General features: G+C 42.1%; 1 protein-coding gene across 1 annotated transcript; it reads left to right on the top strand.

Annotated features, from left to right (window-relative positions):
• The first annotated feature begins 15,785 nt into the window (after nt 1-15,785).
• LOC125549106 (esterase PIR7B-like) lies at nt 15,786-17,558 on the top strand. The gene is made up of 3 exons (XM_048712594.1): nt 15,786-16,211; nt 16,853-16,993; nt 17,154-17,558. The coding sequence occupies exons 1-3, from the start codon at nt 15,825-15,827 to the stop codon at nt 17,445-17,447; spliced, it is 822 nt and encodes a 273-aa protein (XP_048568551.1). The 5' UTR covers nt 15,786-15,824; the 3' UTR covers nt 17,448-17,558.
• The last annotated feature ends 726 nt before the right edge of the window (nt 17,559-18,284 follow it).

The raw sequence follows: 18,284 nt of genomic DNA, 5'->3' as shown, positions 1-18,284 counted from the left end.
TCATTAGAGGCACAGCTACAGTAATCTACAGCCGGCAAGACCCACCCGTGGCGGACGCGGCCTGTCGGCTCCGTACCGAGCCAGTCGGCGGGCCCTAGGAGTCGGCGGATAAGACGGCGGCCAGAGAGACTGACTGCCGGGCCCGCGTCCAGCCGGATTACCATTGTACCCCTGGGGGTAGGCCTATATAAACCCCCCAGGGCACCCATGCAAAGGGTTGGAATCCATTAGCACTAGACCAGATCATATAGGAAGGAGAGAGCTAGCCTTGCCTTCCCCTACCTCCAGGAAATAGCTCAAGGAGCAACCGTGTACACACTTTGCCATAGTGATCATGCGAAGACCCCGCAGAGCAGCAGTAGGGGTATTATCTCCACGGAGAGCCCCGAAGCTGGGTAAGATTCGCCGGCGTGCATGCCTTTGCCTTATCCCGTTTCCATGCACCGGCAACGTTCTACTCGCCCCTACCATGATAAGCCATCCTTTGGCATATGTCGCACCCAACCCCCGACAGACAAACAAGAAAAATGCTACAAAGAAGAAGCATCACCATCGCGTGGGGTCAGGTGGCTACCTGAAAGCCCGGCCGTTGTGGGACAAGGCTGAGAATGACCTCATTGCTATAGGGATCAAACCAGAGATGCGTCGCTAGCTAGGCCGTTGTAGGACTTGGTTCTTCGGGATTGGGGGAAAATTGGACCCTGTAACAAGGAAGTGCGTTTGGACCAACGAGCAGCTGAACACACCCATCGAGAAGCTTCAGGAGTATATCGAAAAGGCGCAGCAAGGGACGTTCGTTCCGGACAGAGAGAACGACGAACTCACAGAGGCCCTCGGAAATCCTGAGAACCCCGGACGGACACGAGGCACGCCAGGCTCCCTTTTCATGGAAGGCTGGATTTCCCGACGCAGGCGGTTACAAACGCCAGGAGAGGAAGAAGAAAAAGGAGTTGACCCAACTACAAGCGCTGCACGCAAGGGTACAAGCACTAGAGGAACGAGACGAGGCCCGTAGCGCACGACCTGCCGAAGCTGCTACACCCGAAGCTACCCTGCCATCTCAGCGAAGAAGCAGCGTGGCTTCCACGGAGCTGCTTCAGGAGTCTGTCTTCATGGCTCCTGCTAGCTAACCCGTGGATGCTATCACGGAGTCTCAGAATTGCCACCTTATGACGCAGTGGATGGAATTCAAAGTCAAGGCGGCTGTTGGCTCTGTTGCACCTCCTAAACCTGGCGCAACTTTTCACTGCCGGCCGATTCCAAAAGGATATGCTAGGGTGATGGTGGATGAAATCACAGAAGGATTTGAGGACCTCCAGCTTGACCACCCTACGGGTGACGGGGAGACTTGGCTGGGTTCTTGTCTGAAGACTCCATGCCTATGGCGGAAGGAGCTCATCAACCTTCGGAATTGGACGCCTCCGCCTCCTCCTCCTCCTCCGGTGAGTCAGGGCACTCCGCCTCCTTCCCCGCCTCCTCCTCCGGCGAGTGATCAGGGCACTCAGCCTCCTTCTCCGGCGTGTGGCGGCACTCCACCTCTTGCTCCGCCTGCGTCGGCACGCTCGAGCAGCCACCAGCCTCCTTCTCCGGCGCGTGGCGGCACTCCGCCTGCGCCGGCATGCCCGGGCAGCCACCAGCCTCCTCCTTCTCCGCCTCGCCAGCAAGGGCGGAAGAGACCCACTGCCGCCCCGGCTGCTCCGGCGCGTCGTAGTCCTTCTCCTCCGCCTCGTAAGCAAGCACGAAAGAAGACAGCCGCAGCCGCTCCGTCTGCTCTGGCGTCTAGCAGTACAGCCAGAGGCAGGCAATACAGATTCGGTCCACCTCTCAAGCCTCTACAGAAGTTACCATACGAGAGGACCGTGGGAAGAAAACGCGAAGATCATGGAAAAAGAAGTGAATGACTTCTTTGAAGGGGTTAAAGCAAAGACACATCCACCTCCGGAGGAGAAGGTAGACCGGGTGAAAGCAAAGCGCACACTCGATGCCCTAAGGAAACCACCAAAGTCTCCGTCGAAAACCAACTATGAGCGCATTACTGCAAAGGTATATATCGAAGCGGAGCGGTCGGGAAATACTATCAGTGATTGAAGGTTAGCAGAACGACTAGTTGGGAAAAAAATTACCCAGCTCGGCGAACAAGCGGACCAATCGTGCCCCCCGCTCAAGGTGTCTAGCGATATCGTCGCTAATGATCCGGGGATGGTGCCCGGTTATAGCAATCTTGAAGATTACCTGCCGACGATGTACATTGTGATTTCTTGGAGGAGGAAGAACACCAATACCATTACGGGAAGCCTCTTGTCAAAGATGAAAAATCTCTAACAACGATGATGCGAAGATTCCATGATTGGTACATGAAAACCTGTAGAGAGTCTGGGGGACGAATACTTTGTATCTGAGAGTTAAAGAGGAGCACGATGATGTCTACTACACAACCTTCTTCTTGTAGACGTTGTTGGGCCTCCAAGTGCGGAGGTTTGTAGGACAGTAGCAAATTTCCCTCAAGTGGATGACCTAAGGTTTATCAATCTGTAGGAGGCGTAGGATGAAGATGGTCTCTCTCAAGCAACCCTGCACAAATAACAAAGAGTCTCTTGTGTCCCCAACACACCCAATACAATGGTAAATTGTATAGGAGCACTAGTTCAGTGAAGAGATGATGATACAAGTGGTATATGGATAGTAGATAATGGTTTTTGTAATCTAAAAATATAAAAACAGCAAGGTAACTAATGGTAAAAGTGAGTGTAAACGGTATTGCAATGCATTGAAACAAGGCCTAGGGTTCATACTTTCACTAGTGAAAGTCCTCTCAACAATAATAACATAATTGGATCACATAACTATACCTCAACATGCAACAAAGAGTCACTCCAAAGTCACTAATAACGGAGAACAAACGAAGATATTATGGTAGGGTACGAAACCACCTCAAAGTTATTCTTTCCAATCAATCCATTGGGCTAGTCCTATAAGTGTCACAAACAGCCCTAGAGTTCGTACTAGAATAACACCTTAAGACACAAATCAACCAAAACCCTAATGTCACCTAGATACTCCAATGTCACCTCAAGTATCCGTGGGTATGATTATACGATATGCATCACACAATCTCAGATTCATCTATTCAACCAACACATAGAACCTCAAAGAGTGCCCCAAAGTTTCTACCAGAGAATCACGACGAAAACGTGTGCCAACCCCTATGCATAGGTTCATGGGCTGAACCCGCAAGTTGATCACCAAAACATACATCAAGTGAATCACGTGGTATCCCATTGTCACCACAGATACGCACGGCAAGACATACATCAAGTGTTCTCAAATCTTTAAAGACTCAATCCGATAAGATAACTTCAAAGGGGAAACTCAATCCATTACAAGAGAGTAGAGGGGGGAGAAAACATCATAGGATCCAACTATAATAGCAAAGCTCGCGATACATCAAGATCATGCCAAATCAAGAACACGAGAGAGAGAGAGATCAAACACATAGCTACTGGTACATCACCTTAGCCCTGAGGGAGAACTACTCCCTCCTCGTCATGGAGAGATCCGGGATGATGAAGATGGCCACCGGAGAGGGATTGCCCCCTCCGGCAGGGTGCCGGAACGGGTCTAGATTGGTTTTCGGTGGCTACGGAGGCTTCTGGCGGTGGAACTCCCGATCTATTGTGCTCCCCGATCATTTTAGGGTATATGGAGATATATAGGAGGAAGAAGTGCGTCAGGGGGGGCACGAGGGTGGAGGGAGCGCCCAGGGGGTGGGTGCGCCCCCCTGCCTAGTGGCCTCCTCGTAGATCCCCTAACATGCACTCCAAGTCTTCTGGGCTTCTTCTGATCCAAAAATAAGTTCCGTGAAGTTTCAGGTCAATTGAACTCCGTTTGGTTTTCCTTTTCTGCGATATTCTAAAACAAGGTAAAAACAGAAACTGGCACTAGGCTCTGGGTTAATAGGTTAGTCCCAAAAATCATATAAAATAGCATATAAATTCATATAAAACATCCAAGGTTGATAATATAATAGTATGGAACAATCAAAAATTATAGATACGTTGGAGACGTATCAGCATCCCCAAGCTTAATTCCTGCTCGTCCTCGAGTAGGTAAATGATAAAAACAGAATTTTTGATGTGGAATGCTACCTAACATATTTATCCATGTAGTTATCTTTATTGTGGCAAGAATATTCAGATCCATAAGATTCAAGACAAAAGTTTAATATTGACATAAAAATAATAATACTTCAATTATACTAACCAAGTAATCATGTCTTCTCAAAATAACATGGCCAAAGAAAGCTATCCCTACAAAATCATATAGTCTGGCTATGCTCTATCTTCACCACACAAAATATTTAAATCATGCACAACCCCGATGACAAGCCAAGCAATTGTTTCATACTTTTGATGTTCTCAAACTTTTTCAATCTTCACTCAATACATGAGCGTGAGCCATGGACATAGCACTATAGGTGGAATAGAATGGTGGTTGTGGAGAAGACAAAAAGGGAGAAGATAGTCTCACATCAACTAGGCATATCAACGGGCTATGGAGATGCCCATCAATAGATATCAATGTGAGTGAGTAGGGATTGCCATGCAACGGATGCACTAGAGCTATAAGTGTATGAAAGCTCAACAAAAGAAACTAAGTGGGTGTGCATCCAACTCGCTTGCTCACGAAGACCTAGGGAATTTTGAGGAAGCCCATCATTGGAATATACAAGCCAAGTTCTATAATGAAAGATTCCCACTAGTATATGAAAGTGACAACATAGGAGACTGTCTATCATGAAGATCATGGTGCTACTTTGAAGCACAAGTGTGGTAAAAGGATAGTAGCATTGCCCCTTCTCTCTTTTTCTTTCATTTTTTTATTTTTATTTGGGCCTTCTCTTTTTTATGGAATCTTTTCTCTCTTTTTTATTTGGGCTTCTTTGGCCTCTTTTATTTATTTATTCTCGTCCGGAGTCTCATCCCGACTTGTGGGGGAATCATAGTCTCCATCATCCTTTCCTCACTGGGACAATGCTCTAATAATGATGATCATCACACTTTTATTTACTTACAACTCAAGAATTACAACTCGATTCTTAGAACAAAATATGACTCTATACGAATGCCTCCGGAGGTGTACTGGGATGTGCAATGACTCATGAGTGACATGTATGAAAGAATTATGAATGGTGGCTTTGCCACAAATACGATGTCAACTACATGATCATGCAAAGCAATATGACAATGATGGAGCGTGTCATAATAAACGGAACGGTGGAAAGTTGCATGGCAATATATCTCGGAATGGCTATGGAAATGCCATAATAGTTAGGTATGGTGGCTGTTTTGAGGAAAGTATATAGTGGGTGTATGATACCGGTGAAAGTTGCGCGGTACTAGAGAGGCTAGCAATGGTGGAAGGGTGAGACTGCGTATAATCCATGGACTCAACATTAGTCATAAAGAACTCACATACTTAATGCAAAAAATCTATTAGTTATCGAAACAAAGTACTACACGCCTTCTCCTAGGGGGTAGATTGGTAGGAAAAGACCATCGCTCGTCCCCGACCGCCACTCATAAGGAAGACAATCAATAAATAAATCATGCTCCGACTTCATCACATAACGGTTCACCATACGTGCATGCTATGGGAATCACAAACTTTAACACAAGTATTTCTCAAATTCACAACTACTCACTAGCATGACTCTAATATTACTATCCTCATACCTCAAAACAATTATCAAGTATCAAACTTCTCTTAGTATTCAATGCACTTTATATGAAAGTTTTTATTATATCCCTCTTGGATGCCCATCATATTAGGACTAGTTTCTTAACCAAAGCAAACTACCATGCTGTTCTAAAGACTCTCAAAATGATATAAGTGAAGCATGAGAGTTCATCTATTTCTACAAAATAAAACCACCACCGCGCTCTAAAAAGATATAAGTGAAGCGCTAGAGCAACAACAAACTACTCCGAAAGATATAAGTGAAGATCAATGAGTAGTTAAATAATTATTTAGCTATGTGAAGACTCTCTAACATTTAATAATTTCAGATCTTGGTATTTTATTCAAACAGAAAGCAAAGCAAAAGAAAATGACATTCTAAGAATGGCAGACATCATGTGGAGAAGCAAAAACTTAGGATCAACCGAAACTAACCTATAGTTGTTGAAGAAGAAAGGTGGGATGCCAACCGGGGCATCCCCAAGCTTAGACGCTTGAGACTTCTTGAAATATTATCTTGGGTTGCCTTGGGCATCCCCAAGCTTGAGCTTTTGTGTCTCCTTAATTCCTCTCATATCACGGTCTCCCTAAATCTCAAAAGCTTCATCCACACAAAACTCAACAAGGACTCGTGAGATAAGTTAGTATAAATCAATGCAAAAACCTTATCATCATCTATTGTAGCAAATCACAAAAAACATTATTCAACATTTCATACTAAATACCTCTGCATATTTAATAGTCCCATCCTCAAATAGAATCATTAAGGAAACAAACATATGCAAACAATGCAAGCATAACAGCAATCTGCCTAAACAGGACAGTCTGTAAAGAATGCAGCTAGATCCATACTTCCCTAACTCCAAAAATTATGAAGGAAAATTACCACTATAGTAAATTTATCAGAGCTTAATATGCAAAAGGTTTCAACATTTTATCACATTCTGAATTTTCTAGGGAATTATTGAAACAGCGGTAAACTTTCTGTTTTCAAACAGCAACATGAAGACTTGTAAAATAGGCATTGTAAAGGCTATCAATGCCACTTTTATTGAAATAAAAGATGCAAAAAAATTGTTCTAAATAAAATCAAGCAAATCATAACAAAATAAATTGACTCTCCAAGCAAAACACATATCATGTGGTAAATAAAAATATAGCTCCAAGTAAAGTTACCGAAGAACGAAGACGAAAGAGGGGATGCCTTCTGGGGCATCCCCAAGCTTAGGCTATTGGTTGTCCTTGAATATTTCCTTGGGGTGCCTTGGGCATCCCCAAGCTTAGGCTCTTGCCACTCCTTATTCCATAATCCATCGAATCTTTACCCAAAACTTGAAAACTTCACAACACAAAACTTAACAGAAAACTCATAAGCTCCGTTAGTATAAGAAAGCAAATCACCATCATAAGGTACTGTAATTAACTAAGTCTAAATTCATATTGGTGTAATATCTATTGTATTCCAACTTCTCTATGGTTCATACCCTCTGATAATACTCATAGATTCATCAAAATAAGCAAACAACACATAGAAAACAGAATCTGTCAAAAACAGAACAGTCTGTAGTAATCTGGATCAAACGTATACTTCTGGAACTCATAAAATTCTAAAATAAATTTATGGACGTGAGGAATTTATCTATTAATCATCTTCAAAAAGAATTAACTAAATATCACTCTCCAATAAAAAATGGCAGCTATTCTCGTGAGCGCTAAAGTTTCTGTTTTTTACAGCATGATCAACAAGACTTTCCCCAAGTCTTCCCAAAGGTTCTACTTGGTGCAAACACTAATTAAACACATAAAATCACATATAAACACAGGATAGATTAATTATTTATTACTAAACAGGAACAAAAATCAAGGAACAAAAATAAAATTGGGTTGCCTCCCAACAAGCGCTATCGTTTAACGCCCCTAGCTAGGCATGATGATTTCAATGATGCTCACATAAAAGATAAGAATTGAAACATAAAGAGAGCATCATGAAGAATATGACTAGCACATTTAAGTCTAACCCTCTTCCTATGCATAGGGATATTGTGAGCAAACAACTTATGGGAACAAGAATCAACTAGCATAGGAAAGCAAAATAAGCATGACTTCAAAACTTTGAGCACATAGAGATGGAACTTGATGTTATTGCAATTCCTACAAGCATATGTTCCTCCCTCATAATAATTTTCAGTAGCATCATGAATGAATTGAACAATATAACCATCACCTAAAGCATTCTTTTCATGATCTACAAGCATAGAAATTTTATTACTCTCCACACAAGCAAAATTCTTCTCATGGATAATAGTGGGAGCAAACTCAACAAAATAATTATCATGTGAGGCATAATCCAATTGAAAACTAAAATCATGATGACAAGTTTCATGGATATCATTATTCTTTATAGCATACAAGTCATCACAATAACCATCATAGATAGCAACTTTGTTCTCATAATCAATTGGAACCTCTTCCGAAATAGTGGATTCATCACAAAATAAAGTCATGACCTCTCCAAATCCACTTTAATCAATATAATCATCATAAATAGGAGGCATGCTTTATAATAATAAATGTGCTCATCAAAACTTGGGGGACAAAAAATATCATCTTCATCAAACATAGCTTCCCCAAGCTTGTGGCTTTGCATATCATTAGCATCATGGATATTCAAGGAATTCATACTAACAATATTGCAATCATGCTCATCATTCAAAGATTTAGTGCCAAACATTTTAATGCATTCTTCTTCTAACACTTTAGCACAATTTTCCTTTCCATCATACTCACGAAAGATATTAAAAAGATGAAGCGTATGAGACAAACTCAATTCCATTTTTTGTAGTTTTCTTTTATAAACTAAACTAGTGATAATACAAGAAACTAAAAGACTCGATTACAAGATCTAAAGATATACCTTCAAACACTCACCTCCCTGGCAATGGCGCCAGAAAAGATCTTGATGTCTACTACACAACCTTCTTCTTGTAGACGTTGTTGGGCCTCCAAGTGCAGAGGTTTGTAGGACAGTAGCAAATTTCCCTCAAGTGGATGACCTAAGGTTTATCAATCTGTAGGAGGCGTAGGATGAAGATGGTTTCTCTCAAGCAACCCTGCACAAATAACAAAGAGTCTCTTGTGTCCCCAACACACCCAATACAATGGTAAATTGTATAGGAGCACTAGTTCAGTGAAGAGATGATGATACAAGTGGTATATGGATAGTAGATAATGGTTTTTGTAATCTGAAAATATAAAAACAGCAAGGTAACTAATGGTAAAAGTGAGTGTAAACGGTATTGCAATGCATTGAAACAAGGCCTAGGGTTCATACTTTCACTAGTGCAAGTCCTCTCAACAATAATAACATAATTGGATCACATAACTATCCCTCAACATGCAACAAAGAGTCACTCCAAAGTCACTAATAGTGGAGAACAAACGAAGAGATTATGGTAGGGTACGAAACCACCTCAAAGTTATTCTTTCCAATCAATCCGTTGGGCTATTCCTATAAGTGTCACAAACAGCCCTAGAGTTCGTAATAGAATAACACCTTAAGACACAAATCAACCAAAACCCTAATGTCACCTAGATACTCCAATGTCACCTCAAGTACCCGTGGGTATGGTTATACGATATGCATCACACAATCTCAGATTCATCTATTCAACCAACACATAGAACCTCAAAGAGTGCCCCAAAGTTTCTACCGGAGAATCACGACGAAAAAGTGTGCCAACCCCTATGCATAGGTTCATGGGCGGAACCGGCAAGTTGATCACCAAAACATACATCAAGTGAATCACGTGGTATCCCATTGTCACCACAGATACACACGGCAAGACATACATCAAGTGTTCTCAAATCTTTAAAGACTCAATCCGATAAGATAACTTCAAAGGCGAAACTCAATCCATTACAAGAGAGTAGAGGGGGGAGAAAACATCATAAGATCCAACTATAATAGCAAAGCTCACGATACATCAAGATCGTGCCAAATCAAGAACACGAGAGAGAGAGAGAGAGAGAGATCAAACACATAGCTACTGGTACATACCCTCAGCCCCGAGGGAGAACTACTCCCTCCTCATCATGGAGAGCTCCGGTATGATGAAGATGGCCACCGGAGAGGGATTGCCCCCTCCGGCAGGGTGTCGGAACGGGTCTAGATTGGTTTTCGGTGGCTATTGAGGCTTCTGGCGGCGGAACTCCCGATCTATTGTGCTCCCCGATCGTTTTAGGGTATATGGAGATATATAGGAGGAAGAAGTGCGTTAGGGGGCACGAGGGGCCCACGAGGGTGGAGGACGCGCCCATGGGGGGTGGGCGCGCCCCCTGCCTCGTGGCCTGCTCGTAGATCTCCTGACGTGCACTCCAAGTCTTCTGGGCTTCTTCTGATTCAAAAATAAGTTCCGTGAAGTTTCAGGTCAATTGGACTCTGTTTGGTTTTCCTTTTCTGTGATATTCTAAAACAAGGTAAAAACAGAAACTGGCACTAGACTCTGGGTTAATAGGTTAGTCCCAAAAATCTTATAAAATAGCATATAAATGCATATAAAACATCCAAGGTTGATAATATAATAGCATGGAACAATCAAAAATTATATATACGTTGGAGACGTATCACACGACCTCATTGGAATTGATTTGTTGACTGTTCCATTTGAGGAGTTCTTCCAGTGGTTCAATCAAAAGGCCCTCGATAAATTAACAGTCACTTGCTACTGTCTGTAAGTACTACTTCTGTCATTAAGTCTCTACATATAGCTCAGCTCTTTCATTGCATGTATATATGATTATCCTCACTATATTATGCAGATTGAAGATCGTCGAGTGCAGAAAAGAAGAAATGTATGATATTGGGTTCATTAACACAAATCTCATAGATAAATTTGAGGTTGAAAAGAACGCCGATGATGCTGAGGCCAACTTGCTCAAATCATTGATAGTAAATCAAAACAAAGATAAAATACTCTTTCCTTACAACTTCGCGTGAGTGTTACTGTCTTGTGCATATTCGGTTTCCCTTATTACTCGAGCGAGGTTATAGTAATGTAATTGATGAGTTATGCATGCGTGCGCAGCTTCCACTATATTCTCCTGGAGATTAAGCTTGAGCAGGGACTAGTAACCGTCTTAGACTCGAGACGAAAATCTCCCGAGACCTATGCGGACATGACTAAAATGCTCGAGAAGTAAGTTCAATCGATCATTATCACACCATATCGGTAACTTTTTGTTCATTTCCTGATATCAAGTAATTGTTTTTTTTGTCTCGCAGGGTTTGGAAAGTATTCACCGCACAAGCTCCGGGACTGCCGGGGGAGCTGCGATGGACATACCCGAAAGTAAGTAGTACTAACTAGCTAGTTCCGCGCATCTCGATCCCATTGATTCTAGCTACTTTCATCAATGCCATTTATAATGCTTCATTATCAGTTTGATTGACCTCTATTTCTCGTAAAGTGCTTGTGGCAGGAACATGGGAATTATTTCTGTGGATACTACGTGTGCGAGTTCATCTACAACGCGACTTGCAAAGATAAGCGGGGCTACTCTAAAAGACAATTTGATGTGCGTAAGAAATAATATTCACAATTTCATTTTATTACACCATCATTTCTGTTGACTTTCATTCATATATATGTATTAACCCCCTTCTTCAAATTAGACGTGGAAGATGCGGAATGAACTCCTACCAGAAGATCGCATGAAAGCAATTCAAGAGGAATTAGCGGGATTCTTTCTTGACCACGTCATCAATAAAGTCGGAGAATACCATGTGGAACTTGATTTCAGATGCTAGGGGATTGTAACAGATCTTACATATTGTATATGTATGTAGCCAGTAGCGTCGGATAGATAATACAAAAACTTGTTGTTCGACCAATCTCTCGGAGAAGAAGAGGTCGAACACTTCTCTCGGTATGCATGACGAACTTCTGTACTTAATGGTTTCCTTCATTTTCTTACTAGCTAGCGTGTCGAGGGTCTCTCTATACGTATAGTACGTAGCGTCGACTAAGCACGGAGATAAGAGAGGACACTTCTCTCTATTAATTAATTAGCTACCTAACACAATATGTGAAACACCTTAATTAACCATACAAAACCCCCAAATCCATCCCCCTTTCAGAAAAAACAAAAACCCTAGCCCCTGAACAGCTGACGCATGGATGCCTATTGGTCCCGGTTGGTGCCACCAACCGGGACTAAAGGCCCTCCTGCCTCGCCACAGCGGCCACGTGGAGGCCCATCTGTCCCGGTTCGTATAAGAACCGGGACTAAAGGCCAAGGGCATTAGTAACGACCCTTTAGTCCCGGTTCCGTAACCGGGATAGATGGGCCTTATGAACCGGGACAAATGGCCCTGTTTCTACTAGTGTTGGTGCTAGCCTCGAATGGGGCGACGACTGCTGCTGGACAAGGTTCTCCACCTATCCATAGTTTTTGGGCTCCTACCTCAAAATCCCAACCCACGAAATCTCTAGCAAGAGCAATAAAACAAGTACTTGGCCCAATTCTTGGGGTAAGTCTAGGTAAGGCCATGTGTGCTCCTAATTGGCACCTTATGTGCTAGTGATAGAAGGAGCGCCCGCATGCCGCCTGCTCATGGGCCGGCCGAATAAACAGTGTGAGCAGCTCACGCGGTTTCCCTGGTTCACTCATTTGGTTTCTAGTTGAGCGGTCGAACGCTCACTAGTGGCGTGGTTGAACATTGAATTTAAAAAATTCAGAAAATTCAGAGAAAGTTCGTGAGTTTGAAAAAAGTTTTGGAATTTGAGAGAAATATATAAAAAATGAACAAGTTCATGGATTTGGAAAAACTTCATAAAATTCTAAAAAAATCATAAAACTAAAAACATGTGTAACTTCAAAAGAGCTCGAATATTTGAAGTTTTTCCATGAATTTGAAAAAATAGCACACAAAATTTTAAAAAGCCCGCGTATATGAACAAAAAAGAAAACAAAAAATAGGTCCATGAAACCAAAACGTCAAAAAGAAATAGAAACCAACTAGAAGCTTCCAAAAACCGGTTGGCACAGTTGAACATTGCCTTTTCAAAAAAATTTCACAAAATTCAGACAAAGTTCACGAGTTTTGACAAAGTTCATGAATTTCACAAAACATTATGAAAATGATAAAAGTTCATGAATTTGAAATATCTTCATATAATTAAAGAAAATCCTGAAATTGAAAAGGTTGATAACTTTAAAAAGAGTTCATGGCTTTCAAAAAAAGTTTGATAAAATAAAATAACAAAATTTGCGAAAAAGTTCATGAATTTGTAAAAGTTATGCGCTTTAAGAAAAACACACAAAAAATTAAAACTAAAAACTTGTCAAGATGACCAAAAGAAAAAAAAGAAAAAAATAAATCGACTAGAAGCTTCCCAAAACCTGTTTGGAAGCATCTGACATGAACGAGCTTCTCCATTAAAACTGCCTTAGATGGGCTACCTATTCAATCGGTGCCACTTATTGAAGGAACGCTCGCACGTCGGCCGCTCGTGAGCCGACCCAATAACTGGGGCTAGTAGCGCACTCGATTCCGTGGTTCAGTCGGTTTACTCGTTGCGGGTTCGCACGGTGCCTAGTTGGCAGGTTGACCATTTTTTGAAAAACAATCAGTGAAAATAAAAATGTTTATAAATACTGAAAAAATTGTGAAATTTTTAAAAATTCATAAATTGCAACAAATCATGAAAAAATCACAAATTTGAGAAAAGTGCACACAATCATGAAATAAGAAGGTTCAAGTATTTCTGAAAAGTTAGTTGATTTAATAAAAGGTTCGAAAATTTGAGAAAAACTTGACGAATTAGAAAAAGTTTGCACTTAAAAAACACAAAGGAAATGAAAATTTAAAAGGAAAAAACCAGGTCCAAGAAAAAAACCAGACCATAAGTTTCCCGAAACTTGCTCGGAAGCTACCTAAAACAAGATCGAGCTTCTCTGCTACAGCCGTCTTAGACGGGAATGCCCATTGCGATCGGCGGAAGAGCATTCGCGCGCCATTCACTCATGGGACGACCCAATAAATGGTGGAGCAGCTTGATCGGTTCACTCAGTTCACTTGTCCCTCGTTCATTCGGTTCCCAGTTGACCATTGACCAGTGGTGCAGTTGACCATTTCACTTTCAAAAAAGTCCACAAAATTCAAAAAAGTCATGAGTCTATTAAAAATTTGTGAATTTTAAAACCAATAAAAAAAGCTGATGACTTTGAAGAAAGTCCATATTTTAAAAACAAATTGAAATTGGAAATGTTCATAAATTTGAAAAATCATGAATTTGTAAAAAGTTCATGATTTTTTTTTAAAGTCAGAGATGCAAAACAATTGTTTGCTAGTTTATTAGAAAACCGTGAAATAAGAAAGTTCACAAAATTTAAATAGGTTGCTATTAAAAAGGACATAAAATTTGAGAAAAGTCCGCGCTTTGTGCAAAAAGAGAATCAAAGAAATGAATATAAAAAAACCATTCTAGAAAACTAAGACGAAAAAAATAAAAATAAATGTCTGAATGCTTCCCAAAACCTGCTGTGAAGCTTCAGGAAGCTTTCCAAAACTGGGACGAGCTTCTCCGCTACAACTATTTTTAGATGGGTCTGCCCATTGTGCTCGACTTTGGGTGCCACGAACGGTGTGATCGAAAAAAGGAATTAAATTGGCCGAACCCAAGGTCGACGGGGTATGTGCGCGGTTGCGAGAACACTTTAGCCGGCGCTTAAGACGCTGAATACGGTTTGGCGAAGGCGTTGGTGTAAGAGCGAGCTGTAGACCTAAACAAGCTTGGCAGAGGTGCATGAAGATGGAGAGAAGAAGAACAGAGAGCGGATCAAGTTAGAATATCGGGATTCTACCCTATTATTTCCAACAAAAGGAGTTCTAAAGGAGCGAGCTGTAGACCTAAACAAGCTTGGCAGAGGTGCATGAAGATGGAGAGAAGAAGGACAGAGACCATGTGCATTTCCTTCTATGAATGCGGAATTCTTTGGGCCAATGGGGGACAACAAAAAAAACCGCCAACATTGAGGACATGAAACAGTTCATCTCCACATGTGCATTTCCTTCTATGGATGACCTTCACGGTGATCACAATGCGGACATGATCAAACACATGTAGCTGCGGATCACGAGAGTGTCCGACACATAGCTCCGGCGGATCAGTATAATTGCAGCTAATCTATCAACTCTTCAAAGAGAACGGAGGATGTGGTGGCAAACCAAAGGTATCGGCACCAGAAAGGAGATTGTCCTGCTGTCTTTGTTGTTTGTTCATACAGGGGAGACATTACAATTGCTATGTCTAACAAAATTAGCCTGCACATTTAGGCCCCGTTCGGGAGCTCTCCACGGGCAGCTTCCTGAAAATGGCGGAGTGAAGCCAACCGAACGCTTCAGCTCCGAGAAGCCAGCTCCGGGAGAACAAGAGTGCTGCAGTGTAATTTTCTGGAGCAGCTGAAGCCGAGCTTCACGAAAACGTGAAGTAGGAGTTGCTCAAAATTACAGACGACTGCCCTTCCGAAGTGCAATAGACGAAACGTTTGATCGCTACACCCCAATACGAATCGTTTTCTGCGGCTACAACCTGGCCCGAGCGTGCCGAACGCTCGCTGGCTCCCCGAGAAGCTATAGCTAGCGCTGGCTTCACCAGAAGCTGGCTCGTTTGGGAAGCCTCCGAACGGAACATCCCTCCAAATTTGTGGGCAATTACTTCAGCTGACAAAGTGGTACTGACGTGTAGAAGCAGAACGGAACATCCCTCCAAATTTGTTTAGCAAGAATTTTCTATAATGTTCACATCTGCCTTGCGTCACCACCAGTCAAAGTCTCGTGGCTCGTCTACCTATCTTGTTGATCAAGTTGATCCGATGCAATTTAGTACTCGATCCCGAATATAAAATTTTCTTCTTTTGACCCATGGGCACGAACGTCCAAAAACAAGTCGTCACATTTTTCTTGCAGCAGAAGCTGATAACTGATAAGCGTTCGAGCAAGCCCAATTTGCACTATAAATATCGGTCCGTGTGCGCGGCAACAAAAATCCAACACAAAACCAAACAGGTTTTACGCTACGCAAGAAATGGAGAGCACCCAGAGCAACAGTGTGAGGAGCCATTTCATCCTGGTGCACGGCCTCTGCCATGGGGCTTGGTGCTGGTACAAGGTGGTCGCGGCGCTCGAGGCCGCGGGGCACCGCGTCACGGCGATCGACCTCGCCGCTTCGGGTACCCACCCGGCGCGCGTTGACGAGGTGCACTCGTTCGAGGAGTACTCGCGGCCGCTGCTCGACGTGGTGGCCGCGGCGCCGGCGGGTGACGGCGAGAGGCTGATTCTGGTCGGGCACAGCCACGGCGGCCTCAGCTTGGCGCTAGCCATGGAGAGGTTCCCCGGCAAGATCGCCGCCGCCGTGTTCGCGGCCGCCGCGATGCCGAGCGTCGGGAAGCACATGGGCGTCACCACCGAGGAGGTATGTCAATTCTGGATGGTTTTCTTTTTGTTATTCTCTGTTGAGTGTTGACCAAAACATCCCCTCTCTATGTCAGTTCCCTATGTTGGTGAGGCCGGCAAGCTCATCTTAGTCAAATATACAAAATTTGATATGTTTTCAATATATAACTTCAACAACAAGTTTCTGTTGTAACATGTGTACATTTTATAATAGTCGATAAAATTACAACACTACAAACATATTACCTCCGTCTAAATTAGTTGTATTAGATTTATCTAGATACAGATGTATCTAACACTATATACATCCGTCTTTAGACAAATTTAAGACAACTAATATGGGATAGAGGGAATATATTTCAAAATGTATATGTACATGTCTTTTCAAGTATCTAATAGTACCTCCGTCCTAAATTAGTTTTTTTAAATTTGTCTAGATACAGATGCATCTAAACACGTTGAGATACATCCGTATCAAGACAAATCTAAGATAACTAATTCAGAACGGAATGAGTACTAATGAAAGTTATGGGTAATCAAATTATAAATGTTTGAAGGAGGTTATGAACCATTTTTTGTTGGAATATAAAGGTTGGTCTCCGACTCTTTAACTCCAATATTAATGCTAATTTTTATCTTATCTTGTGTTGATGGAATTAGTTCATGCGAAGAACATCATCGAAGGGACTACTCATGGACTGCGAGATGCTGCCAATCAATAACAACGAAGGTGCAGGAGTTGCAATCATAATGGGCCCAGACTTCTTAGCACGCAAGTATTACCAGCAAAGTCCACCTGAGGTGCACAACACGATTTAACATCCTATTGATCTCCCATAATGAACTAATCTCATCAACATGATTCTCTGAAATATTCGCAAAGATAGATACTATAGCAATGAACTCTTCGCCTTACCAAATTTTAGCAGACCCAGTGATTCAGTTCACAATGTTGATGCAGGATTTGGCCCTGGCAAAAATGTTGGTGAGGCCGGGAAACCAGTTCATGAAGGATCCAGTGATGAAGGATACAAGCCTGCTCACCGATGACAACTACGGGTCGGTGAAGAAGATATACGTGGTAGCCAAGGCTGATGGCTCCAGCACCGAGGAGATGCAGCGTTGGATGGTGATGTTGAGCCCTGGCACGGAGGTCGAGGAGATCGCCGGAGCTGACCATGCCATCATGAGCTCTAGGCCTACGGAGCTCTGTGATGCTCTGGTCAAGATCGCCAACAGCTTAAATACTTGCTAAAGTGTACGATATATATCCCTGGAAATCAATGTATGCGTGTACACCATTTTCATCTAAAAATAAATATGTTCAGTGATACTATTAAATCAATGAAAACGATGTTAAGTAGTATTACCTTCATCCTAAATTACTTGTCTTAGATTTGTTTAGCTACGGATGTATCTAACACTAAAACATATCTAAATACATATGTATCTAGACAAATGCAAGACAAGTAATTTGAGACGAAGAGAGCAATATTTTTTCTGCGAGTAAGTTCAACACAAATATGTCAAATATGCTTCTGATCATGATGTGATTACTTACTGGAAACCATTCTAATAAAAAAAAACTCTGTGGAAGCCAGGTGTTGATGTTCCAAAAAGATGGGACACTGATATTGGCTAAACATTCGGTCTGGGGAGGGGCCAGACAGAACGAAATGTTTGGTACAATCATTACTCCTTGACAATTGATTTCGTTCGATAGGGAAACCCTCACAGCCTGAACGCCTACTCAACGCCCCTACCTACAGGATGTATCCTTGTAAAAGATAATTGGAAAAGGCCCAGTAGTTAAACAAAACGAAAAGATGAGATTTTTTCTATGACAAATAGAAGTCCAGTTTTTGTTGTGCTAAGAAATAAAATGCCATCAACTTAATAAACCAGAAAATTGCCATGGATAAAAAAGTTCTTTTGCAATGGCCCAAAAGGAAAATTTTGTGGCAATTTCCATCTGTACATACATGGTGCCAAAAAAATCGATTAAAATTGTGAGGTAAATTTATAATGTAAGTGAAGACAAAATAATGTGGATTAAAAATTGCTATACACGCAGAACACAAAAAAAAGCGTA

This window comes from Triticum urartu, chromosome 3, assembly GCF_003073215.2.
Source record: "Triticum urartu cultivar G1812 chromosome 3, Tu2.1, whole genome shotgun sequence".
In the NCBI taxonomy this organism is placed as follows: domain Eukaryota; kingdom Viridiplantae; phylum Streptophyta; class Magnoliopsida; order Poales; family Poaceae; genus Triticum; species Triticum urartu.
Note: the sequence above shows the minus strand (reverse complement) of the source record. Positions and strands in the feature narration are given on the sequence as shown.